Genomic DNA, 27,364 nt, shown 5'->3' with positions numbered 1-27,364 from the left:
CAGCTCAGTGACTTGGACTCCATTCTCTGTGTTTATGTTGTTGAACACGTGGTATCCTCCACCACACTGGCTGATGAAGTCACGGAGAGGTTTACTCTCACTGATCACTGTTTCTATGGTGGTGTATTCCCTCTCTATCTCGTCTCCATGGGTGAACAGGACCATGCTGTACTTTCTTGCTGCTTTTCCAAACATCTCCTGAAGGATCTTCACTGTTTCTTCTTCTTCTTCAGTGAATCTGCCTGGTTGGATCACGATGAGGAACACATGAGGACCAGGAGCAGCAAAGTTGACGGCTCTACCGACTTCTGTTATCACCTCATTCATTTGTTTTTTTGTGTCAAACAGACCTGGAGTATCAACAACAGCCACTGTTTGACCAACATCAGCTCCTGTTTCCTTCTTACACTCTGACGTTACTGAGGATGAAGACAATGTTGATTTAAAGGCTCGTCTTCCTAAGATGGTGTTTCCCACTGCGCTCTTCCCAACTCCAGTTTTCCCAACAAGTGCAATTCGGAGTTCAGATGGATTTCCTGCCTCTGTTGGAGAATTTAAAAACTCATTATTGACCACTGTTGTTGACAGACAGAGTGTAATCTAAAACTAGAAAATGTCCTATGGGAAATTTTGATCTCTGTCAACATAAGTAATAAGTAATTGAGCAACACTGGGAGCTTCCGCTACAAACAAGCTTAGTAGATAGACTTATTAAGTTATTTTTTCTGAACAATTTCTCATGTCGGGGCTTCAAGAGGGACATTACAGAGGGACATTACAGACGAGCACCATGGAGGTATCTGGATGTTTTTTGGTGTCTTTTTGGATGAAGAAAAGTGAGCTCCGTTCTCAACCGTCATATGGACATGCAGTGCTGCACGGAGCCCCGCTGTAACTCAGAGAAGCCACGGAGGACTTCTTCCAGCCCTTAGTCCACATGAGGGGGAGGAGATCATGAGGGAAATTTGATGTGAACTATCCCTTTAATGTGCTGTGTGTAGTTCCAGTAGCATTACTTAGAAATTAGCATGTCATGGCTTCATCACAGAGGTTTACTGAACACCTCAGTCTCACATCATATCTGCTGAACTTAACTTTTGAATCTCATTTTTGTTTTTAGTGTTTTTCTCAGATCAACACTAACATGGAGAATTTCACAAGAGCAACAGAATGCTGATGAGGAGAATCAGCTTGAAGCAGTCAACTTGGTGTTTCTTGTTTTTCAAATAAAAGGAAGGTTGGAAGAATATGTGTTTTTGTTGTTTTGTTATTTCTTAGTAATTTATTACAATTTAGATTTAATTAAATGTAGATTAGTAGCAGTAGAAGTAGGTATATTTTCAACCCAGACTTTGGGTTGTATTTTTAACATAATTCTTGGTAGCTTTAACCTAACAACATAATTGATTGAACCCGTTTTTGGGTAAAAATTTCTGATTTTCTGAATTTTTGAGTCAAATTTTTAACGCAACGTGCTGGGTAAAACTAACCCACCGTTGGCTCGGCCCCTTTTGCACCCAGCCGTTGGGTTAAAAATTAACCCAAGTTGGGTTAACTTTTAACCGAGCAGTTTTACTGCTGTACATTTGCCCTTTGGTCAGCGGGCACAACTGATTACATTTCGGCGATTGGATCGGAGATAGAATTGTAGAATTGGAGATAGATAGTTCTGCCAAAGCGGCACAAAATGCAGAGTGGGAGATTTGTCTGAGACTCACACCTGAACAGTGATGACTCACAACAAACAACATATAGCCTAACTTACACAAGAAATGTGTTTTATGACGGGACAAAATGAAGCCTGAGGCCCGACCTGACCCGAGTCACTTGCATATTTTTTCGGCCTGAACCCGTGGGTCTGGTCGGGGATCAGTCTCTTTTCAGCAGTGGCGTGCACATACTTTTTGAAGGGCAGGGGCGAAAAGGAAAAAAAAGGGCATCTGATAGCGCGTCCTCGCCACTGAAGAGGGCACTTTAGCATGCGTTTTGGCTTCCCTGAGGGCACTTTAACATGTGTTTTAGCTCCCAAGAGGCCACTTTAGCACATGTTTTGGCTCCTAGATGTGGCTCCTAGAGGGCACTTTCAGGGCTGCCAAGTTTCAGAAAATGACAAGAGCGAGATTGTAGCGAAAACATTTTTGGCCTTTTTTAACATCGATTTGGCCTGTTTTAATATCGATACCTTAAGACTAAAAAAACTTCGATTTGGCCTGTTTTAACACGTATTTTGGCCCCCAAGAGGGCACTTTAGCACATGTTTTGGCTCCTAGAGAGCACTTTAGCACGTATTTTGGCTTCCAAGGGGGCACTTTAACACGTATTTTGGCTCCCAAGAGGGCACTTTAGCACATGTTTTGGTTCCTAGATGTGGCTCCTAGAGGGCACTTTCAGGGCTGCCAAGTTTCAGAAAATGACAAGAGTGAGACTGTAGTGACATGGTGTGTTTGGCCGGCGACCACAGGTCGGCGGCGAAAAAAAGTTGGCCTGTTTTAACGTTGATTTGGCCTGTTTTATAATATCAATACCTTAAGACTAAAAAAAGTTTATGTGGCCTGTTTTAACTCGTGGTTTGGCTCCCAAGAGGGCACCCATGAGGGCACTTGAGCACACGTTTTAGCTCCTAGAGGGCACTTTAGCACACGTTTTGGCTTCCAAGGGCACTTTAACATGTGTTTTGGCTTCCAAGAGGGCACTTTAACATGTGTTTTGGCTTCTAGAGGGCACTTTAGCACACGTTTTGGCTACCATGAGGGCACTTTAGCACACGTTTTGGCTCCTAGAGGGCACTTAAGCACGCGTTTTGGCTCCCAAGAGGGCACTTAAGCACGCGTTTTGGCTCCCAAGAGGGCACTTAAGCACGCGTTTCAGCTCCTAGAGGGCACTTTTGCACATGTTGTGGCTCCTAGAGGGCTCTTTAGCACACGTTTTGGCTCCTAGAGGGCACTTTAACACACGTTTTGGCCCTCATGAGGACACTTTAGCACGTGTTTTGGGAAAAAAATTTGGCCTTTTTTAACGTTGATGTGGCCTGTTTTATAATATCAATACCTTAAGACTAAAAAACGTTGATGTGGCCTGTTTTAACAGGTGTTTTGGCTCCCAAGAGGGCACTTTAGCACACTTTTTGGCTTCCATGAGGGCACTTTAACATGTGTTTTGGCTCCTAGAGGGCACTTTAGCACACCTTTTGGCTACCATGAGGGCACTTTAGCACACGTTTTGGCTCCTAGAGGGCACTTAAGCACGCGTTTTGGCTCCCAAGAGGGCACTTAAGCACACGTTGTGGCTCCTAGAGGGCACTTGAGCACACGTTTTGGCCCCCATGAGGGCACTTGAGCACACGTTTATGCTCCTAGAGGGCACTTTAGCACACGTTTTGGCTTCCAAGGGCACTTTAACATGTGTTTTGGCTTCCAAGAGGGCACTTTAACATGTGTTTTGGCTTCTAGAGGGCACTTTAGCGCAAGTTTTGGCTACCATGAGGGCACTTTAGCACACGTTTTGGCTCCTAGAGGGCACTTAAGCACGCGTTTTGGCTCCCAAGAGGGCACTTAAGCACGCGTTTTGGCTCCCAAGAGGGCACTTAAGCACGCGTTTCAGCTCCTAGAGGGCACTTTTGCACACGTTGTGGCTCCTAGAGGGCTCTTTAGCACACGTTTTGGCTCCTAGAGGGCACTTTAACACACGTTTTGGCCCCCATGAGGACACTTTAGCACGTGTTTTGGCTCCCAAGAGGGCACTTTAACGTGCGTTTTGGCTCCCAGGGGGCACTTTAGCACGCGTTTTTCAACCCCCCCCCCCCCCCCGTGCACGCCACTGCTTTTCAGTGATGTCGAAGCTAAAACTACAAAACACTTCGACCACGATGGTTGTTGCATCTGGAATTTTTTTTACCTACTAATAACTCACCATGTTGATCTCTAACACATTTCAATACACTCTTATCTGTTGCACTTCGGTCTGTAGGAGTGGTTCCCAACCTTTTTTGGCTTGTGACCCCAGTTTGACATCAAACATTTCTGGCAACCCCTGCAATCACGTGATCATCACGGCAGTCAGTCAAGATGCGCCAGCTCAGATATTTTATTGTCCTGCATTTTATTTGAACTGGATTTATATTCGAGAAAGTGGAAGTATAGAATACAGTTGTTTAAGAATGTGTGTGGCATTTGTAATCATAATTTTAAAAAGAATAATTATTGGTTTAAAAAAAAATCAATTACTAGATATTTCAGGTGACCCCACGTGGGGTCCCGACCCCAAGGTTGAAAAACTAGGACAGTTGAGGTGTGACAGGAAACAGGGGTAGACAATGTGGTAATGTGCTGTGTGTAGTTCCAGTAGCATCACCTAGAAATTAGCATGTCATGGCTTCATCACAGAGGTTTACTGAACACCTCAGTCTCACATCATATCTGCTGAACCTAACTTTTGAATCTCGTTTTTGTTTTTAGTGTCTTTCTCAGATCAACACTAACATGGAGAATTGAGCAACAGAATGCTGATGAGGAGAATCAGCCTGCCTCTGTCATTATTGATGGACAGCCTTGAAGCAGTCAACTTGGTGTTTCTTGTTTTTCAAATAAAAGGAAGGTTGGAAGAATATGTGTTTTTGTTGTTTTGTCATTTCTTAGTAATTTATTACAATTTAGATTTAATTAAATGTAGAATAGTAGCAGTATAAGCAGGTATATTTTCAACCCAGAGTTTGGGTTGTATTTTTCAACATAATTCTTTGTAGCTTTAACCCAACAACATAATTGACTGAACCCTTTGCTGGGTAAAACCAAAATTATTATAAAAAATTAACCCAAGTTGGGTTAACTTTTAACCCAGCAGTTTTACTGCTGTACATTTGCCCTTTGGTCAGCGGGCACAACTGATTACATTTCGGCGATTGGATCAGAGATAGAATTGTAGAATTGGAGATAGTTCTGCCAGAGATTTGGGGAGATTTGTCTGAGACTCACACCTGAACAGTGATGACTCACAACAAACAACATATAGCCTAACTCACACAACTAATGACTCATTTGATCTCTAACACATTTCTATACACTCTTATCTGGGGCGTTCTGGTCTTCATTAGATAGGACAGTTGAGGAATGACAGGAAACAGTTGGAGACAATGTCTTAACAGACAACACACACAGTAACTCATGGTCTCTGTCTGGAATCAAACCCACGATCTCCTGCCTGACGATCACAGCCTGTGTGGGACGTTGCTGTCTGACCGCTCAGCCATGTGCTGCACATTTTAACATCACATCTAACATAGTCCCAACCTAATGAGTGGCTCAACTTTAGAATAGAAACATTTTAATTATTATAAATTGAATCACAGTAAATTAAACAAATCTTAATCCTGTAAATAACTTTGAGCAGTAAAAAACCTTACTAAGCTGAAGATGAGCCATGTTTGTCTTTTCCAGGTGGAGGATGTGTTGAGTCTCTGCTGCTGCTGAAGTCAACTGCCACCACCCTGAAAAACACGTCCGGTTTTCACCAATAAAAAATAAAAGCTATCTGCATCCAGTCAGAGGGCGGAAACAAGTTGCAGCTGATCAGTTTACAGCCTGTATGAGGAATATTAGTTTTTCTCTGTTGCTAAAACTCTAATTCCTCTTGTGTGAATCAGTTGCTTAGTTTTCTAAACTCCTTCACTGAATCAAACATCCTTTTGACAAAACCATCATCTATCTTCACCTGGTAAAACACTAATTGCAGATCTCAGTCATTCCTTTTGCAAAACTCTAAACACAACGTTCATGTTTTTCTATTTTAACTGATTAGAGCAAGATCTGAAAACTCAGTTTGGTTTTGACTCAGGTAAAACTGTTCCGATCTGCCTCTGGGCTGTAAAATTTTGATTTCATAGTCATAGTCATAGAAAATTTATTGCCATGTCAACCAGTGACAAGGAATTTGTCTTGGTTTGCTCTCCAGTACATACAACACGACACGACCCCACATGAAAAACACATGCGGGGGACAGAATAAATTACAAAATACAATACAATTTACAAATGACAGGGAACAGTACCCAGCGACATCGTGTACACAGTATGGTGCAAAGTGCAATAGTGAAGTCAATGTGAGTTCATGAGTCTGATGGCTTGGAGATAGGTGCTGTCTCTGAAGCGTGATGTTTTACTTTTGATGCTTCTGTATCTCCTGCCTGATGGGAGGAGATTAAAGAGATGATGTGCCGGATGAGAGTGGTCTGCTATGATCTTGTTAGCCTTTCTGACGAGTCTGGTTGAGTAAAGTGATGTGAGTGTAGGCAGGTTACTACAGCCGATGGTTCTAGAGCAGGGGTCTCAAACTCCCGGCCCGGGGGCCACATCCGGCCCGCGGCCCCCCTACATCTGGCCCGTGTCTTGACGTGAAAAGTAGGAAAGGCTGTCAAAGTTAATGCCTTAATGCAAAATGCTTTTAACGACCCTATTTTTTTTTATGCGCAATTAATGCGCTAACCTCGGGCCGCTCGTAGTTGGGGGAAACAGAGAAGCTGCCTTCTCCAGACGTGATCACAGGTAGGCAGTGTGTGCGTGTCTGTGTGTGTGAGTTACTACGGTTAGCACGACGCTCCCGTCCTCCGGATATTTCTGCAGCTGGATTCACATGATCCGGTCTGAGACATGAAACTCATGGACTGAGGAGTCGTCCTGCTGCGCTCTGCACGTCACACCGACGGTCGTACATTTGTACTGTGAGGAGTCGCTCTGCTCCGTGGTCCCGGTGTCTCACAAACACTGATAATCCACTGCAACATGTTGCTGTTGCTGTTGTTACCGTTGTTGCGGTTCAGCGCGACGTAGAGCTGCCGCTTCGACCAGCGAGTTCCCCCCCCCCCCCCAATCTCCCGTTCATTCAGCCTGGTGAGGGAGGGAGGGAGGGAGGGAGGGGTGGAGGGGGGTGGTGTGTGTGTGCGTGTGGGAGGGGGGTCTTATGATGCAGAAAACTTGCATATGTTTTTTCTCCTCATGTTCCTACACTAGAGAACTTGTTCTTCTTGTCACCAAACGAGGCAGCTCTCTCTCTCTGACAGCTGATAATACCAAATACCATGAAAATGGTATTTGGAAAGCATGGAAAGCATAAGAAACATCCAGATCTGGATGTTTCTTATGCTTTCCATTCATCTTGCTGGTATTTCAAGCAAAAAAGAAAAATACTATGTGATTAACTCAGGAAATTAAAGGATTACAAATTTTAATCGTTTGACAGCCCTAATTATCGTACAATATTTGAAAATAAACCCCGTTTTCAGAAATATCTGTGATTTTTTTTTATATTCGTCTTGAAAACTTTAGTGGCCCTCCACTGAGATGACAGTGCCAGCAGTGGCCCCCAGCTCATTTGAGTTTGAGACCCCTGTTCTAGAGGCTCGACGCACTACTTTCTCCAGCCGCGCCTTGTCCTGTGAGGTTGTGTGACCATACCAGACAAGCATTGAGAAAGTAAGTATGCTCTCTATAGTAGACCTGTAGAAATGGGTCATGGCTGGTCGGCTGACCCTGAATTTTTTGAGCTGCCGCAGGAAGTAGAGTCGCTGATGGCACTTACTAATTACGAGACTGGTGTTGAGCTCCCATGATAGGGATTGATGGATGGTAGTTCCAAGGAACTTAAAAGAGGTTACCCGCTCAACCACCTCTCCATTGATAAGGAGGGGAAGAAGAGGGGTGGCCCTCTTTCTGATTTATTATTGATATAAATGACGACACTGAAGAAAATATAAAACATCAACACTGATGATGTCAGAGACCTGAAACGATGATGTCATAGCGAAGTGTTGATGATGTCATGTTTCAGTTGAGAGAGCGAGCTCAGACTCAGGTGAGTTTCAGATGCTTTTATTGATGATTGGAAACTGGATCAATACAAACTGGATCAATGAATCAAAGTGGAGACAGGAAGCTGTGATGTCATGTGATTAACTGTAGCCGTCTTTCTCGGGCTGTGATTGGCCGGAAGCTGCAGCCACTGGCAAATCAGGGCTCAGCACAGGTAGGACAGGCTCCGCCCCCGACTCACCTGCAGAGAGAAGAACAGAGGGAGCTGAGTTCTACTGAGTTCTACTGGACTCTACTGAGTTCTATTAGACTCTACTGGACTCTATTGAGTTCTACTGGACTCTACTGAATTCCACAGGACTCTACTAAGTTTTACTGGACTCTACTGAGAACTACCGACTTCTACTGAGTTCTACTGGACTCCACTAGACTCTACTGTAGTAAAGTAAAACAAAGAGTAGCAGGTCAAGAGGACACAGTAGAGATCAGTAGAGTCCAGTAGGGTCTAATAGGGTCCAGTAGAGTTCAGTAGGGTCCAGCAGAGTCCAGTGGAGTCCAGTAGGGTCCAGTAGATTCTAGTAGGGTCCAGTAGAGTCTAGTAAGGTCTAATAGAGTCCAGTAGGGTCCAGTAGGGTCCAGTAGAGTCCAGTAGGGTCCGGTAGAGTCCAGTAGGGTCTAATAGAGTCCAGTAGGGTCTAATAGGGTCTAATAGAGTCCAGTAGAGTCCAGTAGAGTCCAGTAGGGTCCAGTAGAGTCCAGTAGGGTCTAATAGGGTCCAGTAGAGTCCAGTAAAGTCCAGTAGAGTCCAGTAGGGTCCAGTAGAGTCCAGTAGGGTCTAATAGGGTCCAGTAGAGTCCAGTAAAGTCCAGTAGAGTCCAGTAGGGTCCAGTAGAGTCCAGTAGGGTCTAATAGGGTCCAGTAGAGTCCAGTAAAGTCCAGTAGAGTCGTCCGTCTCACCTGTCAGAGCCGTCAGTGTCGGGGCCAGGTGTCTCCAGAAGGAACAGGGTCTCTGACTCAGGCCCTGCTGGTGGTCGGGGGCGGGGCTTAGCTGCAGGTAGGTGGGCAGGGCCTCGGAGGCCTGGACCGGCCTCCAGCGCGGCAGAACTGACTCCTCCCACACACGGGACGGGTTCGGGCTCCTGAGGAAAAAACACGACAAATGAACTTCATCATCTCACCTGGTGACGTCACAAACCTCCCTGAGCCAGACTCCTCCCCCTTTAACTGCACTCTACTGGACTTTACTGAGTTCTACTGGACTCTACTGAGTTCTAATGGACTCTACTTATCTCTACTGAGGTCTACTGAGTTCTACTGAGCTCTACTGGACTCTACCTATCTCAACTGAGCTCCACTGAGTTCTACTGGACTCTACTGAGTTCTACTGAGCTCTACTGGACTTTACTGAGCTCCACTGAGTTCTACTGGACTCTACTGAGCTCTACTGAGTTCTACTAGACTCTACTGAGTTCTACTGAGCTCTTCTGGACTCTACTGAGGTCTATTGAATTCTACTGAGCTCCACTGAGTTCTACTGAGCTCCACTGATTTCTACTGGACTCTACTGAGCTCTACTAAGTTCTACTGGATCTTACTGGACTCTACTGAGAACTACTGAGCTCTACTGAGGTCTACTAGATCTTACTGAGCTCTACTGGACTTTACTGAGCTCTACTGAGTTCTACTGAGCTCCACTGAGTTCTACTGGACTCTACTGAGTTCTACTGGACTCTACTGAGCTCCACTAAGTTCTACTGGATCTTACTGGACTCTACTGAGCTCTACTGAGTTCTACTAGATCTTACTGAGCTCTACTGGACTCTACTAAGTTCTACTGAGCTCTACTGAGTTCTACTAGATCTTACTGGACTCTACTGAGTTCTACTAGATCTTACTGAGCTCTACTGGACTCTACTAAGTTCTACTGAGCTCTACTGAGTTCTACTAGATCTTACTGGACTCTACTGAGTTCTACTGAGTCCCGGGTTAGGCTCCACCCGTCCTTACACCTGTGCAGGTGTCTCACCCCGTCCTGACGAAGCTGGACACGTAGCTCATCATGGCCAATGAGAGGCGTCGATCAGAGGAGGTGAAGCGCTGAGCGCTGATTGGATGATGCGGAGTCCCGAACGCGAGCTGAACGTCCAGAGGAACGAACACGTCGGCTCTGAAAAACAAAAACCCAATCAATAGGTCTGATCAGCGGTGATCAGAGTGGTTGAGGCCCAGACAGGAAGTGGACAGGTAAAGGTATTTATTTGTCACATATACAGCTAGTACAGTGAAACTCTTTCTCTGGACAGGTGTGGTACCTGAGGTCGGTGCTGGAGGCCGGCAGGTGATACAGGAAGACGTTGGCTCTGCTGTCGGCCCAGTGGGACGCCATGTGCAGAGTGGGACAGGTGATGAACAGGTCTCTGTGGGGACACAACGTCCTCTGGATCAATAACTAATCACTCGGCAGCGTTGTAATGTAATAAGGTACAAATACTTTGTTACTGTACTAAAGTAGAATTTTCACTTTGTTATTTATATTTCTGACAACTTCCACTTTTACCCCACTATATTTCCTAAATACAATGTGAACTTTTACTCTGATATACAGTATTTATCTTAACCCTAGAACACTAACGTCTTAACCCTAGAACACTAATTTTCATTATGTTGCTGTTGTCTGAGTTTCATGGGTCCCTGTAGCTTCATACTGCTCACTGACGTCATTGAAGGTAGGCATGTTACCCTGCTCCCATCCCTAGTTTTTTCAGCAGGCACATGTTCGGGTGGATTTCACCCGACGTTAGTGTTTATGTATCTAAATCTGGTGACCGTTTCTGGTGATGCTGAAAATGTTTCTTTTTTCTTTTTACTCCACCAAATAAGGCTCAAATGTCCCACAAATTGGTGGTCTGAAGGACAAGTTCCCAGCTCCATTAGTTTTTTTTAAAGGAAGTTTTTGTAAAAAAAAAAAAAAAAATCACACATTTTTGACATTTTTTTGTAGGGTCCTCCATGATACCTTTTTTAATTTTGTGAAACATTGTATAGTGGAAAATTAAGGAAGTGTACTTCAATTTGCCATGTATTGTTGTATTTTAATATACTTTGATGAGAAATATTTTTTTATGGGTATATTATATCGGGTAAAAAATACCCGGCATTAGTGATGATGTTACTATTTTTAACGTTAGTGCTCTAGGGTTAATCATCTTTGTTAATCGTTACTACAAAATCAAAGTTTTGAATCAAAATTCTAACCGCTCACTTGTTTAAAAACTTAATTGCATTTTATATCAGAAAATTACTTTTGATACTTAGCCGCAGGTTTTCATGTTGTAACATGAGATATTTACACATTGTTTTAATTTAAGACCAGATCTGCACAGTGGAAACATCTCGGCCATCTGCTCTCTGTGTGGTTACCCAGTCTTCAAGAATGTTTTCCAGTTCGAGCCATCTGCTTTTAGGTACTCTGAAAGCTTTTGTTGTCTTTTTTCATTGACCCAGCTCTTCCCGTTGCCGCCTCCAACGTCTCAACATTAATTCATTGATACTATTTCCTTCTTTGACGGCCAGATCGATTGCCTTTAGCTTAAAAGCTGTATCATATGCATTTCTTCATGTGTTTTCCATGATGGTGTGTGTATGATGCGCAAAATGACCGTTCAAAATCAAAACTAGTGTCTTCTTTGGCGCATAATCTTTCCCCACATTTCTGTCTCAATTTTGCGCTTCCTGCTAGAGTGCCCCCCGGAGGCCGTTAGCCAGTAAAAATCTATAAATTAGCCGCATTGTTGTATAGGCCGCATGGTTCAAAGCGTGTGAAAAAAGTAGCGACTTATAGTCCGGAAATTACGGTAAGTACATTTAAAGGTGTACAGAAAAGAAAACTGAATTTGAGCCCACTCTGGGTCATAAAATTAATGTGATAACTCATCTATCAGATGATGTAGCCAAACTTTGTGCAAAATTCTATTTTTGAGTAAATCCAGGATGAAAGTGTGTATTTGTTTTTTTGCATTGGATAATGCAGGCGCACGGATTATACGTCAGCCTGTACACGATTCACCAGCCACTGATATTGGATCCGTCATTCAAACGTCTGAGACACACACACACGGAGCTCGGTCTCACCCCAAACATTGAATATCCCGCCCGCTCGATAACGACCAATCAAATTAGTTTTCCTTACTCGGGTAAACTCGTGTTGCAGCTCGTGACAACTCGGTGCGACAAACAGCCATTTCTGTACACCTTTAATGTCAAGACTTTTACTCAAGTAATTTTCTAAAAGGTGACTTTACCTTCTACCAAAGTCATTTTCTGGTAAGATACTTGTACTTTCAAGTACTTTATACAAGACTGTCAGTCACTCGGTCAATTCCAGGTATTGATCCAGGTCTCAGGTGGGACCAGGTGTGTGTGTTGGGTGTGTGTCTCTAACCTGGTGGCGTTGTTGAGCGCTCTGGAGAACAGGTTGTATCCTGCGGGGGAGGGGCTGTGATCCAGAGAGTAGAACCAGGCCGCCGCCTCCTTCAGCAGCTCACTTCCTGTCTCTCCGCCCAGCGAGCGACTCAGCGCCTCGTAGAACGCCGTCTTCCCGTCGGCCCGGCCCCGCAGCGCCTCGAAGTCCTGAACACACACACAAAACAACCGGTACAAACAGGAAGTGGAGCCCGAATGGGTCCAAGTCACTGACTCAAACGTATTCACACCAGGAAAGTCCAATAGTTCACTTGCTTTGGTATGGAAAAAATGTTTTTTTTTAACTTGGTGCAGTCCCTATTCACATTGCATTTTTTTTTACAAGCAGACAAACTTTGAAAACAAAAGCATGTGTGTCCTACAGTTGCTCAATTATTGGATAAAAAATTTTGATGGGATATTGCATAAAAAGTAGCTACACAATGGAGGTCATGCATGCGTTTCTCGCTGCCCTTTTAATGTGGTATTTCCAGTTGTTTACGTCACTTCATCATTGAGGGCAAAGACGCACAAGACAACTACGGAGGAGAGCCTTCATCAATGCCTCATATGTATTGGGGAGTGTGTCTTCTAGGGATGGGCAATGGTTTTCTAATATTCAAATAGTCAAGAATAAAAGAGAATTAAAAAAAACTCAAAGACAATCATCTTGTGTTGTAAATGTACCATTTTTACTGTCACAGAAGGAGGAGAAACATGGAGAGACTCTTACAGCTGTCAGAAAGTTATGTGTCAAATAAAAAACTACCAAATAAAAAATATGGCTGGCATGTTGCTAATGAGTGATGATTTCTGCATTTTCTGACAAAAACGGAAGCCTGTTGAATCCAAAAAGGCACTTTTTTGTACATTACTAGATTTTGCATTTGGTTCGGAGAAGGTTCGGGCTGAATTCACACCGCAAATGAATCGTACCAGGATTTGTATATGCATTTGCAAAGACCCAAAAGGTCTGAACCAAAGATGGGAATACACCCTTATTGTGGAGGGGTGGGGTGTGAGGTGTGACTTCCTGTGACCTCTGACCTTTAACCGGCGAGCTCGGCCAATCAGCCCGTCCTGCTCCGACGTTCCCAGCAGCAGGTCGACTCTGTGAAGGCTTGACGGGGGGGAGGAGCCACGGCGGACCGGAGACCAGGACCTGAAGGGACCACGGACCGCCAGGAGCTGCAGGGACAGGACAGGTGAGAGGCTTTTTAAAAACTAATCATTATGTTTTTAGGACCTCAACTTCCGGTAGTTTTGAGCTTCGACACAAACTGTTTTTGTTGAGATTGTACCTTTTCTGTCTAGTAGAAAAGTTACATTTAAGAAAAAAATATGAATACAGGCTTCAGTAAATCAGGTTTTACCTGATTTTCATTATCTTATTTTCACTAAATTGCAGAAACTAGGCACACTGAGGCCTCAGTGAGTGAACTCAAAACAATCTTTTTCTTGTTCATTTTGAAAAAGTTTCCCTTAAATGCATCATTGTTTCCATAAATCTCTGCTTCCACTCTGATTCAGTAAAAACAACTCTAAACACTGTAGTACCTCCGCCAGGCCTGTGTGTGGCGCTGTAACGCTGCCACACATAAACTCCAGAAACAGAGAAGAAGACAGAATTTTTTCCCGCTGGATTCAAACTCCAAACATTATAAGTGGATTAAAAGTTGACTGGGAGTCATGTCAGAGCAAACATGATGATTGATAGTCGTCAAAAAAAAACCTTCTTTAAAAATTTGAGAAAAAAAGTTTAAATTTCTCAAAAAAAATGGTAAAAATTTTTCAAAAGAAAAAAAGAGAAACATTTCTAGACAAAAGTGGACCACACATTGAGAACTAGCGCTTCTCAAGGTCTGGTAATATAGATTGAGTGAGTGAGAGTGATTGAAATTCCATACCCTAACTTTTTATGACTTCCGCAAGCACAGGTGAGACAGAAACCAGGGGTCTCATTTATAACCGTTGCGTACGCACAAAACGGGGCTGAAAGTGGCGTACGTGACTTTTCACGCCAAGGTTGTGATCTATAAAAAACAAACTTGACGGGAGAATGTGCGCAGCTCTAAGCAAACTCTGACCCATGCGTACGCATGGTTTGGAGGAAAAGGGGAATTGGCGACACAGACGGTGGTGGTGAACTGAAGTCAGACTCAGGAAATGATGATTGAGAAGAACGATTATGTTTTTATTATCGACCGTCACACATTTAATTTCAACCCGTATGTGTTAGATCCATGTTGTTGCCACGGTGATTTAATTCAACAGCGCCCTTATTTTGCATCGGACTGGTGTTTCAGAAACATCTTCTTAGAATCTAACTTAAAATTCTAAATCAAAATTCCTTCTCTATATTTTAATCTAAATATTTTAATCACCACCGTCTCTCCGTCATATTGTCCACTCCCAGAGCGCAGGAGGAGGAGAGGACGGCGCGGCTGCATGGGATAAATACATGGTGTAAATAACTATATGTTCCTATGATACTGTGAACATATGATCGAGAGTCAATTAAATCTCAAACCCTGGGAGAATAAAATCCAGTAATCGTTCGCACAATTGTTACATTCTGTTTTCTTGTTATGAAGAGAAGTGTCATGTTTGATCATTCCTCAGAATGTAACTGATTCTGCTAATTATTCAAAGTTTTATCGATCAGTCTAATTACTGTAAATAATACAGCGGTGAGCCCCGTGCGTAATTCTGCACCACGGCACCGCTGGAGGAGAAAGGAGGGAGAGGGAGACCATGATGAATGGTTAATAACTCGTTTCAGATTAGACCTGTTGTCATTGTTGTAACTATACGTGCCGAACCGGGTCCAGCATGTGAGAGGGCAGCGCACCAAAACAACACTGCGTGCGCTCTGAGCCGCTGACGCCGTTAACAGCTGCAGCAACACGTCACGTTGTCACTTTCACACCTGCAGCTGATTCACAACAGCGACAGAACAACAGCACGTCAGGCTCATTGACATGCAGATCACATTCATGTGGTGGTTTGCATTGACCATCTACGGTTAAAACAGGGCGTGTACAGGGCGGAACGTGAAGCGGATTCAGCTGCGCACACTTGTAGGAACTCTCTGATTTATAAAGGGAAGTTTGCTTGCAAATGTGCGTACGCAGGGTTTTATAAGTCTGAATATTTACTGGCGCACGCAAAACCTGGCTTTTGGGCGTACGTACACTTTTAGTAACGATCCCACGCACAGTTTTATAAATGAGACCCCCAGGTCTTTAAACTCTACCTTGGTCTGAGCAGCGTTGAGCTGGTGAACCGGCGCCGCCCGGAGGCAGGAGGGGAGGTCAGAGGTCACACAGCCGAGCTCCGAGGCCAGATCCAGAGCCAGACGTCTGGAGGAGGAAGAGGAGGAGGAGGAGGAGGAGAGGAGGGACGGAGAGAAGACAGACCCACCCTGCAGGAGGAGGAGGAGGAGGAGGAGGAAGAGGAAGAGGTGGTGTCAGTAAATTTTCCACAGCTGCTGAGTGAGGAAACATCTGGAGTGACCGACAGACTCACCATCAGCATCATCCTCTGGAACAGAGGAGAAGAGGAGGAGGAGGAGTAGGAGGAAGAGGAAGCGGAGGAGTAGGAGGAAGAGGAAGCGGAGGAGTAGGAGGAGGAGGAGGAGGAGGAGGAGGAGGAGGAGGAGGAGGAGGAGAGGAGGTGAAGGCTGGTGATGTCAGCGCCCTGACGCTCCGCTCCAACCGTCACGCTGCTGTTGTCTCCACCCATCAGGGAGATGTGGGCGTTGACCCAGCGAAGCACCGCCTCCTGGTCCGACAGCCCGTAGTTACCACGGAGACCAGACTCATCATCTGGGGGGAGGGGCAAGTCAAGTCGTTCCTTTCATTTCTTAATTTTCCCCCAAGTACAAGCAGCACCAAATACATTATATCTAAAGCCATCCCATAGGGCAACAGGGTGTTTTAACACATGGTGTCCTCTCTAATAATAATACTCCCCCTCTCTATCAGAAAACAGCTGGAACATTGTTATTAATTACATTGAACATAAGTTGACCAGTTTTAAATTCAACAAGGTCCAGAAATTGTAATGTTTTAGAGGCTAAAAATAAAATATTTGTATGGTCCAGATGACCAGCTTGGTGAATTAACCTTATTAGCTCGTTTCTGCAATGTGCATATTCCGTTTCAGGCTACTTTCACAAGTATTACCCCATATACTTCAACACAATATAACAAATAGGGGGTGATAAGTGAATGGTGCAAAGTAAGTAGGGATTTCTGATCCAGAATGTCTTTTTTTTTGTCTTTTTCTTTACACATTTTTGTGTTTTTGGTTTTTATTGTGTTGTATTGTATTACTGTATCTTGTGTTGCTTTTTTAATGAGCTTGTCTTTAATTTAAAGGTGAACTTACGATTTTACATTCACAATTTCCAAAAAGCATTACTTCAGATTTTATTACATTTAGTGATAGTTTATTTTCATCAAACCAACACTTTAATTTGATCAGTTCCTTGTTGGTAACACAGGGGAGATTGGAGATTATCACCAGAACATAGAATATTCGTGTTTTTCACCAAAAAAATACATTTTACAGATGTCGTTAATATATAAAGGAGTGGTTAAGGAAGAGGTATGTGTGTGTGTGTGTGTGTGTGTGTGTGTGTGTGTGTGTGTGTGTGTGTGTGTGTGTGTGTGTGTGTGTTGTTCACCTGTGTTCAGAAATCCCAGCGCTGCAGTCCTGTAGTTTGCCGTTACCACGACGATGTTACCCACAGCGGCGAGGGCGGAGCCGTCCAACAATCCCGCCGCGTTGTCATTGGCTGACGGGTTGAAGAAGAAGACCAGGACTGGGACACGCCCCCTCTGACACACAGACACACACAGACAGGTGAGGTCAAAGGTGAACTGTGAGACGACCTGAGAGAGATGAGGAGTCACCACGGCAACAGGAAGACTCACCACGGCAACAGGAGAGAAGATGTTCAGGTAGAGACAGTCCTCAGAGACACCTGCTGACTCCTCCTCACCTGGCTGCACACAGGTCGGCCTGCACACACACACACACACACACACACACACAAAGATTGTACTTAGGTTAGAGTATTGTAACTTTAAAATAATATTACTCAAGTAAAAGTAAAAAGGAGCCATCCAAATATTTACTTGAGTAAGAGTAAGAATGTACTTGGTGAAAAAACTACCCAAGTACTAAGTAACTGCTGAGTAACCTCTGATTGATTTGTTTAATAATCAGCGCCTGAATGTAATCAAATAAAAACTAAGACAATAATTAAATCTTTACAAAGTTACATAAATGAAGGCAAATTCATCCACAATAACTTACACATACTTGCATAGAGATGTCTATGAACTGTGCATAAACTGTGTGTGTGTTTGCGTTGTCCGTTAATTCCTGATTAGTGACACCTCGTCGTCGGGCATCATCCCTCACACAAAAATCAAATAAAAAAAAAATCAAATAGCCTTTATTGTCATTGCAACAAACAAGTGCAACGAAATTTGTGGTGCCACATCCATTCCAGGGCTAAAACAGACTAAAACAAGCTAAAAAGGACAACCTCAATGACACACATGTACACTCACACAAGAAAAAGATAAATAAGTAAGTCATCCAGTATTAAAAATCAGTACTATAATAAAACCTGTAGGAATAAATAGATATTGCACAATAACATTAAGAAAGTGCTGTTTGGTGCAGTGGTGCAGGGTTATTTATTTTGGCTGGTTGCTGTGGTTAATAAATCACACGCAATACGTAATAAACTTTGCCGCATTTTGCAATAAGTTGTTACATAATGAACCAAATTATTACAAACTGCAGGTTTTGCATTTGTTTTTATGAAGAAAATGTAATAATTTGGTTCATTATGTCACAATTTATTATAAAATACGGTGTTATTACATCATGAGGTGAAACTTTATTACATTATGACATCACGACAGACAGACAGACAGGTGGTTACCGTGGTTTGGTGGCGTCCCAGGTTCCCGTCCAATCCGCTGGCTGCGCCTCCTCAAAGCGGAGCGATCCTATTGGTGGACGTGCGTAGGGGACTCCCAGGAACTGAACCACCGTCCTCCGGAGGTCCGAGCCCAGGGCTGTTTCCACGGCAACGCCCTGCAGGGTCCCGTGACCCGGGATGGCGACGGTCGTAACCGGCGGCAACCGTTCTGAGGAGACACACAAGAAGACACGTAAGAATTCTAAATCAGCAAGATCAAGTCAGTCTGTCATTGTCACCAGTATTGGTCAACAAATTGAACTTGTATCTACTTTAAAATATCTGGGGTTCTTGATTGATGACCACTTGTCTTTTAAGGCACATATTCAGTATACTGTAAAGAAGCTGAAGCTTTTACTTGTATTTTATTTTAGAAATAAGTCTTGCTTTTCTTTTAGGATGAAACAGAAACTGGTGGAGTCAGCCTTTCTTCCAATTATCGATTACGGTGATGTGTTATATATGAATGCCTCCGTTCAATGCCTCCACATGTTGGATAGTGTGTATCATGGTGCTCTGAGGTTTATTACAAACTCTGGAGCTCTAACTCATCATTGTGTCTTGTACAGTAAAGTAAACTGGCCATCTTTATATGTACGCCGACTCTGCCATTGGTATGTGCTGATTTACAAGGCTGTTCTTGAGATGATTCCATCTTATTTATCATCCCTTCTAATCTTGACTAACAGTGCCTACAGTCTCCGCTCTCAGGACTTTTGTCATTTTACTGTTCCTAAGGTGAGAACAGAAATGGGGAAGAAAGCTTTTAGATTTTCTGCTCCGAGTACATGGAGCAGTTTGCAGTCAGAGCTCAAACTCCAAAGTCTGGTTGGTATCTCTGAATGTATTCAAGTCCATGATAAATTGCATCACTTCCAGGCTTCAGGAGTGCAAATGATTTACTTGAGTGCAAATGTTTGACAACCCGTAATCTTGTAAATTCTTTTAACTAAATTTGAAAATTGAATTGTTTTTTGTTTTGTTTGTTTGTTCATTTGTTTTGTGTTTTTTAATTAATGTGACTATGTGTTGAAACTATGTGCTGTCATTCTTGGCCATGTCTCTCTTGCAAAAGAGATCTTGGATCTCAATGGGACAAACCTGGTAAAATAAAGGTTATAATAATAATAAATAAGCCAGGTGAGCACCAACACCAACCTGTGCTCTGTGCTGTGATTGGCTGACGCTGCTCACCTGTCCTCAGGTACACCTGGGCGGCCGGCTCTCTGACGACCAGCCGGCAGGAAGTGGCGGCGGGCGAGGAGGAGCCGGGGGCGGAGCTCAGCCCACAGGCCGTGGTGTCGGGGTAGAGGACGCAGCGGGCCGCAGACTCCGCCTCCCCGAGTGACACGGCCACACAAGACTCCGCCTCCTCGCAGGCTGACAGGAAGTGAACAGGAAGTGATGACATAACCTTTCATCTCTAATCTGGGTCCAATTCCTTTATCTAATAATAATAATAATAATACATTTTATTTGTAAAGCACTTTTCATAAAGTAATCTCAAAGTGCTAAAGAAACCAGAAACAAAATAAACAAAAGGCTAAGAGAAAAATCAGACACGTTAAAATCAGCAGTAGATAGAACAGCTAAAGGAGGAGATTAAAGTGCAGAGAGAGAATAAAAACATATAGGAACGACCTAGGAAAGCCTGTCTGAACAAAAAGGTAACGACAGACTGGGGTTGTCGTAGGTGTTCAGGGAGGGAGTTCCAGATGTGGGGGGCAGTGGAGCAGAAGGCTCGGTCTCCCATGGTGCGGAGTCGCGTGCGGGGCTGATGGAGGAGGTTGGTACTTTGGGACCGGAGGTTACGGGTGGATGAGTGAGGGGTAAGGAGGTCTTTGAGGTATTGCGGGGCGTTGCTGTAGATGCAAAGGTGGGTGATGAGGGCGATTTTGTATTGGATTCTTGAGGTTATGGGAAGCCAGTGTAGGTTCTGAAGAATGGGGGCTGATGTGGTCGTATTTGCGGGTTTTCATCAGAGTTCGGGCAGCACAGTTCTGAATGAATTGAAGTTTCTGAAGGTGTTTGTTGGGTATATACCGATGAGCAGGCTGTTACAGTAATCAAGCCTGGAGGAGATTAGGGCGTGGACGAGTCTATCTGTTAAAGGAAGACGTGTGTTGTGTTGTGTTGTGTTTGTTTTCTGTGGTTACCATGGAGACACCAATCCCGGGTCCTGTTCCGGTCGGCGCTGATGTCACGGCTCAAGTGGATGACGTCATACGTGGAGAGAGACGGGTCGACCAGGAGGGAGGAGTCAGGGAGGAGACGCCAAACGTCCAGAGACACTGAGACACGATCAGTAAGAGAAGTAATAACAGCAATAACAGTAACAGTATTGGTAATAGTAGTAGTATCAGTAACAGCCGCACTAGAGTAATAGTATTACAGTATCAGTAACAGTAGAACTGCAGTAGTAGTAACATTAGTAAGAGTAGTAGTATCAGTAGTATCCAGTCTCACCTGTGTTTGTCTTGAGGCTGAACTCAGGACACAGAGCAGGAGCTGAACTCCACTGGTTCACTGACAACACACACACACACACACACACACACACACACACACACACACACACACACACACACACACACACACACACACACACACACACACACACACACACACTGGGTTACACTGTGTTTGTGTGTGGGCTTGTATTTGTATCATGATGGGAACATTAATCTGTTTACAGTCACAACATGGGGACCACCTACACTATAGGTATGGACCTCAATCAATCAAACCTCAATCTTGGTCCCCATGTTGTCAGAGGTCCCCATGTTGTCAGAGGTCCCCATGTTGTCAGAGGTCCCCATGTTGTAGGTGGTCCCCATGTTGTCAGAGGTCCCCATGTTGTCAGAGGTCCCCATGTTGTAGGTGGTCCCCATGTTGTCAGAGGTCCCCATGTTGTAGATGGTCCCCATGTTGTCAGAGGTCCCCATGTTGTCGGTGGTCCTCATATTGTCTGTGGTCCTCATATTGTCTGTGGTCCCCATATTGTCAGAGGTCCCCATATTGTCAGAGGTCCCCATGTTGTCGGTGGTCCTCATATTGTCTGTGGTCCTCATATTGTCTGTGGTCCCCATGTTGTAGGTGGTCCCCATGTTATCAGAGGTCCCCATGTTGTCAGTGGTCCCCATGGTGTCAGTGGTCCCCATGTTGTCAGTTGTCCCCATGTTGTCAGTGGTCCCCATGTTATCAGAGGTCCCCATGTTGTCAGTGGTCCCCATGTTGTCAGTGGTCCCCATGGTGTCAGTGGTCCCCATGTTGTCAGTTGTCCCCATGGTGTCAGTGGTCCCCATGGTGTCAGTGGTCCCCATGGTGTCAGTGGTCCCCATGGTGTCAGTGGTCCCCATGGTGTCAGTGGTCCCCATGGTGTCAGTGGTCCCCATGTTGTCAGTGGTCCCCATGTTATCGGTGGTCCCCATGTTGTAGGTGGTCCCCATGTTGTAGGTGGTCCCCATGTTATCAGTGGTCCCCATGTTGTCAGAGGTCCCCAGGGTGTCAGAGGTCTCCATGTTACTGTTCCACCAACACTGTACAACATGGGGACCTTTGACAACATGGGGACATCTGACGACATGGGGACATCTGATAACATGGGGACCTTTGACAACATGGGGACCAAGATTGAGGTTCCCATAAGGGAAACCCTTTCAAATCACTAAAGGATCAGTTCTAAGCTCTGTGAAGTTTTAAGCTTTGGCCCATAACACAAGATTTTCAGTCAGTGTATATGTGTGTGTGTGTGTGTGTGTGTGTGTGTGTGTGTGTGTGTGTGTGTGTGTGTGTGTGTGTGTGTGTGTATATATATGTGTGTGTGTGTGTGGTCTTACCAGGTTTCTGGTACCAGCCAAACGGTTCTGGTTTGGTCTTGACGTCAGACTCTCGACAGTCCTGGGTCCTCCAGGTCGTCCTGTCGTCATCACCACAGGTCTGAACCCCGAGACTGATCAGAGACAGACACACCACGTCTGAGGCCCCTGCACACACACACACACACACATACACACACACACACACATACAGAGTGAATAGTAAACAAACAAACAAAACAGCAGCTGTCACCGTTACACCTGTAGTCACCTGTTGACTTGGTGTCTCGAACAAAACCGATGCCACGGCAACAAGGATCTTCATCACAACGACGTTCACACTCCCTGAACCTGCACACACACACACATGCAGATTGACTCACTAAACTTTCACTTTTTGAAGATGTTAATATCATAATACATTTATTGTGTGTGTGTGTGTGTGTGTACCCCTCAGACAGCGGTGTGTCCTCTCTCACGCTGACTCGGCTGCGTACGGAGTAGGACACCATCTTCTGGAAGGAAACTCTTGTGTAGAAGCTCCTGACCGGTCCTGACAGATCCACTGGTACAAACAGGAGGAATCAACAATCAATAATACACATCCACTTAACATATAGGGGAGAGCGGGGGTGGTTGTAACACGGGTCAGATGTAACACTTCCAATTTCTCCTATCAGAAGAATGAGAAGAAGAAGGAGAAGAAAAAGAAGGCAAAGGAGGAGAAGAAAAAGGAGAAGAGGAAGAAGGAGGAGAAGGATACTGTGTGTGTTTCCCACCCTTCTTTTTTTTTTTTGGGGGGGGGGGGGGGGATTACTTTTGTGTAATAGTGCCATATAGTGTAAAGACATACAGTTACTACAGACAAACTACAAGGGTGCAACGTGGGTGACTAACAAATAACAATATCATACCAACAAGACTTCAAATAGGCAAACAGAAAAGAGACAAGAACAAAACAAGACACACATATATATATATTATATATATATATATATATATATATACATATCATAATAGTAATAAAGTTAGTCAATTTCATAGTAAAATGAAAAAGAAAAGAAAAGAAAAAGTGTATATGATGAAGAAATAAATACAAATAGAATGCGAAAATAAAGAATAAAAGGTAGGTAAAGGTTTAGGCTATTTTTCTCTTGTGAGAGTGTGTATGTACGTGTGCATGTATGTGTGTGTGTGTGTGTGTGTGTGGGTGTGTGTGCGTGCACATGTGTGAATGACTTCTTGTGTAAGATTGCAGAGAAAGTGCAGAGGGAATGAGAGAATGCGATGGAAGCATGAGATGGAGGTGGAGACAAGGGGGAAGAGACAGATGAGAGACAGGAAAAAGTAAAATAGTCTCGTAAGAAAGAATAGGGGGTAACATTGTTTTAGACCCACACACCCTTCCTGCTGTAGGTGTTGTTGGGCCTCCGGTCCATCAGGGGGCGACAGGCTCGTCTCAGCGGTGTCTCGTAGCCTCCACACACTCTGGTGTCGGGGAACAAGGAGCAGCTGAAGAAACCTGCTGAGTCATCGTCGCCGTCTGTGATGTCACAGAGCGAGCACAGAGGCTCCACCTCACAGCCTGAAACACACACACACACACCTGTCATCACCAAGGGGGCAGTTGTCGGTCTGAGAAGTGAAGTCACTTCCTCGTTCAACAAACTGCAATCCCCTCTTCTTCCTCTGGGGGCTGGTGTCAGAAAGCAGCATTCTCCATAGACCCCCATGTTAAAATCACCCACTTTACATCCTCAATAAACATGATCAAAGCCTGGTGTCAGAACGTTTTCTGGTCTCAATCGATAGTTTCTACCCCCGCACACACTCTGAGGGGGGGGGACTTTTTTAAAACTCTACCGTTTTACTGTTATTAGGTTTAAAATTCTGGCCAATCAGGGCGCGGAAACGTTGAGTGACAGGTCCGGAGACCGCTGCTTCGAGGCCAGTGGGCGGGTTCTCGGCCGGCTAACCGCCGCACCGCTCCAAATATGGCAGTAGAATCCAACATGGCGCGGTTCAAACCCCCGTAGTAGCGGCACAAAACAGACTCCCCCAAACCAATGGGTGACGTCACGGTGCTACGGCCATTCTTTATACAGTCTATGGTCATCACACACACACCTGGGCACAGGTAACAACAACAACAACTTGCGGCTGTAGGTACGTACGTGAGAGGCACCAGAGCAATGCCTGCTGGGAGTTGTAGTTGTTCTTGTTGAGCCAGAAGGAGAGAGACGGGAGTTTCCTCTGAGGGTCGACGAGGACGTCGTCGTCTGACAGGGACTCGAACCTCTGCTGCACTGACACTGAACACACACACACACACACATTATATTGATCTTCATCTGTGACAAACGGACGACAGGATGTTTGTTTTCTGATGTGAGTAAAATATTGTGTTCAGATGATACACACCGTCCAGAGGACCGAGTTCTGTCGATGCTGCACATGACGAAGAACCAGAACCAGAACGAGCTGCTGAGATGCACAAACAGTCAGTCAACACACACACACACACACACACACCGATCATCATGATGTTTAACACACTGCTGTGTATAAACTGTGGCAGTGGGCCATCAAAGAACAAATCTATGAAAAAGTTAGACGTAGTGATAATTTTTTTTTTAAAGAAAAAAGTAAATGACTGAAATAAACAGACAAAAGAAAAAAATTGTCTATTTTCACTTATATTCTTTCTTCCTCTTTTTATTTCCGTTTTATTCATTCTTTCTATTCTCTTGCTAACGTCTAACTACAGGGGTCTTCAACGTTTTTTAGGCCAAAGACCCCCAAACTGATGCAGAGATGCAGCAGGGACCCACTATATACAGTATATTAAATAAAACTGCAATTTATTAATCTGGGCCCAGTGCCATGTATAAACGTACCTTGTTATTGTGCATTGTACAAGATACCAGTGTCGATATCAACAGTGTCTGTCAAATGATAATCATGCAGACAAGCTGTTCAAATTGATGTTTTTTTTATTTGAAATATTCGATAGGCTATAGCTAAAATTAAAACTAGAAAAGGTTTAATCTGTTTTAATTATCTAACTCTCTTTGATTGGCTGGTGATGTTTATTTTTTCAGCTTCTCTTGTTTTGTTCTTTCTGTCTTTTTTTTCTCAATTCATTAATTTTTTTGGCCACTGTGTTGCGGTGTTAGGTCCTTCATGTCTTGTGCTTTGCTTTTTAATTCTGTTTTCCTAGCGCCCCATGGTTTTTTTTTCTAGTTTTTCTTTTCTTTTCCCTTTTTAGTGTTTACTTGAACTTAAATCATCTGTACCAGTTCTCTTCGTTTGTCTCACTTTCTTTTCTCACCTCTTTTCGTTTATTTATTTATTTATTTAGTGCTGTTATCATTACTACTACTTTTATTTTTACTACCAACATCTTCCCTGCTTTTTTTTTTCTTCATTTTTTCCCCCTTTCTTTTTATTTTTTTAAATTGTATTATTTCTCTACCTTGCACAAGGTATGTGATTATCATTTCTTGACTGTGCTTCAATTGTTTGTTAGATCAAGGTGAGGTCGTGTTAGAAGCCTTTCGGGTTTCAGACCTCACCTGCACATTTCTTTTTCGTATCTTTCTTACTAGTAAGAGAGATAAGTAAATGTTTTGTTTTATTTTTTATGTGCAAATAAAATAAAGTCTAAAAAGTCTAAAGTCTTGTCATGTCTCCATGTTTGTCACTTGTATTGCACAATAAAAAAGCAGTGGGAGTCAGGGTTAAGGTCAGAGGTCAGGTACCTGAGTTCAGGTAGACGCCCTGGAAGACGAAGACGTCGTCCTGCGGCAGAGCTGAGCCACCTGGGAACCAAACACACACACGCACACACACACACGCGCACACACACACACACACACACACACACACACACACACACACACACACACACACACACACACACACACACACACACACACACACACACACACACACACACACACACACACAGCGTCAGTGGGGAGAAACTAACCTACTTCCTGTCTTAACTTTGCGATGTCACAGATATTTACTAAGTCAGACAACTGTGGGACAACGACAAGGAGCATGAGCAAGCAAAACTGTAAAATTCGAAGATGCAGGACAACATTCGGTCAATCATCCCTCTCAGTGCTGTGTAGATACACACCTATGGAGTTCTTTACCACCAGAAATCAAATCCCATACAGAACTAAAGATGTTTAGTGCTAGAGCTAAACATTGGCTTAAGCAGCAGCAGAAATGTGAACATTAACTTCTCTGAAGTCACTGTCAATACAGCATTTTACTAATGTTTAATGTATTTCATCTGTGCAATTTCTTAATCTAAATTTTGTAGCTGTGTTTATTTATTCATGATATCCATTCACTGTATTATTCACTGTATTTGTAGTATTGCACTTATTGTATTCAGTATCTTTTATCCTTCTTCAGCCTGACCAGGGACAAAGACTGACCATTAGCTGAAGCTAGACGTCTTGTATGCATCGCATTTTTCATTCTTTGTGGCAATGTTGTATAAATGTTTTCTCACCGAATGTGAACGTCTCTCCTCCAAAGTCCCACACGAAGCGCCCGTCCTGCTTCTTGTCCATTAACTTCGTCCCACAGTCACGACTGGCCGGTGCCTGTCCAATCACGTCCCAGTCCTGGTCGCCACACATCAGCACCGACGGAGCTCTCAGCCAACCACAGAACAGAGACCCTGTGGGGGGAGGTGGGGGGGGGCGTTCATCCAGTCACTCACTAACACTTTTACATCCATATCTAAAACCATCACTTAGTTTAGACAGTGTGCAATTACATTAATCATTTAAAGGAAAAAATGAAGACACACAGACACAGTTAGACAATGGACAACACTTAGACAACACCGAAACATGTATGATCATGTATCACTGGTTCTCTCTTGGAGTCAAAGCAGAAGTAAGTGGTCCGGTCGTTTTTGCTAATGCTGCGTTCCAGGCAGGCTTTTGAAATCGTAAATTACAGCTTCAAGTCACGACTTACGACTTTGTAGCGTTCCAGGCAACCCACTCGTGTTTTTCCGACCTGTTTTACCGGTGAAAGTCACTATAACGGCCACTCGTAACTTCTGACCCGTGAACTCGTACCAGATCGAACTGGTACGACTTCACGGTCGGAAAAATACGAGTTTCCTTGAACGCACCATAACAGTCCTCGTCGCTACGTCGCCACATTCACGGCGTTCCTTGGCTGCACACACAGCCCTTCATGCCGTTCTCTCTCCTCATTGGATAAAAACTGTAGGATACGATAAGGCA

The 27,364-nt window shown here is 44.1% G+C and overlaps 1 protein-coding gene across 1 annotated transcript in view; it reads right to left on the bottom strand.

Annotated features, from left to right (window-relative positions):
• tg (thyroglobulin) overlaps positions 1 to 27,364 on the bottom strand; it is a gene marked incomplete at both ends in the record, with an annotated part of 74,702 nt that overhangs the window by 21,151 nt on the left and 26,187 nt on the right. The window contains 21 exons of the mRNA XM_083990393.1: positions 9,826 to 9,966; positions 10,112 to 10,216; positions 12,241 to 12,428; positions 13,308 to 13,448; positions 15,517 to 15,684; positions 15,789 to 15,830; positions 15,918 to 16,087; positions 16,951 to 17,104; positions 17,204 to 17,288; positions 18,226 to 18,433; positions 19,459 to 19,644; positions 20,421 to 20,555; positions 20,731 to 20,790; positions 22,104 to 22,250; positions 22,354 to 22,433; positions 22,533 to 22,647; positions 23,485 to 23,667; positions 24,257 to 24,394; positions 24,504 to 24,566; positions 25,844 to 25,903; positions 26,614 to 26,784. Coding sequence (XP_083846519.1) covers positions 9,826 to 9,966; positions 10,112 to 10,216; positions 12,241 to 12,428; positions 13,308 to 13,448; positions 15,517 to 15,684; positions 15,789 to 15,830; positions 15,918 to 16,087; positions 16,951 to 17,104; positions 17,204 to 17,288; positions 18,226 to 18,433; positions 19,459 to 19,644; positions 20,421 to 20,555; positions 20,731 to 20,790; positions 22,104 to 22,250; positions 22,354 to 22,433; positions 22,533 to 22,647; positions 23,485 to 23,667; positions 24,257 to 24,394; positions 24,504 to 24,566; positions 25,844 to 25,903; positions 26,614 to 26,784 — 2,740 coding nt within the window. The remainder of the gene's footprint in view (positions 1 to 9,825; positions 9,967 to 10,111; positions 10,217 to 12,240; positions 12,429 to 13,307; positions 13,449 to 15,516; positions 15,685 to 15,788; positions 15,831 to 15,917; positions 16,088 to 16,950; positions 17,105 to 17,203; positions 17,289 to 18,225; positions 18,434 to 19,458; positions 19,645 to 20,420; positions 20,556 to 20,730; positions 20,791 to 22,103; positions 22,251 to 22,353; positions 22,434 to 22,532; positions 22,648 to 23,484; positions 23,668 to 24,256; positions 24,395 to 24,503; positions 24,567 to 25,843; positions 25,904 to 26,613; positions 26,785 to 27,364) is intronic.

The sequence above is a fragment of the Trachurus trachurus genome (genome assembly GCF_905171665.1).
Source record: "Trachurus trachurus genome assembly, chromosome: 16".
Taxonomy (NCBI): domain Eukaryota; kingdom Metazoa; phylum Chordata; class Actinopteri; order Carangiformes; family Carangidae; genus Trachurus; species Trachurus trachurus.
This window is presented reverse-complemented; position numbering and strand designations above follow the sequence as displayed.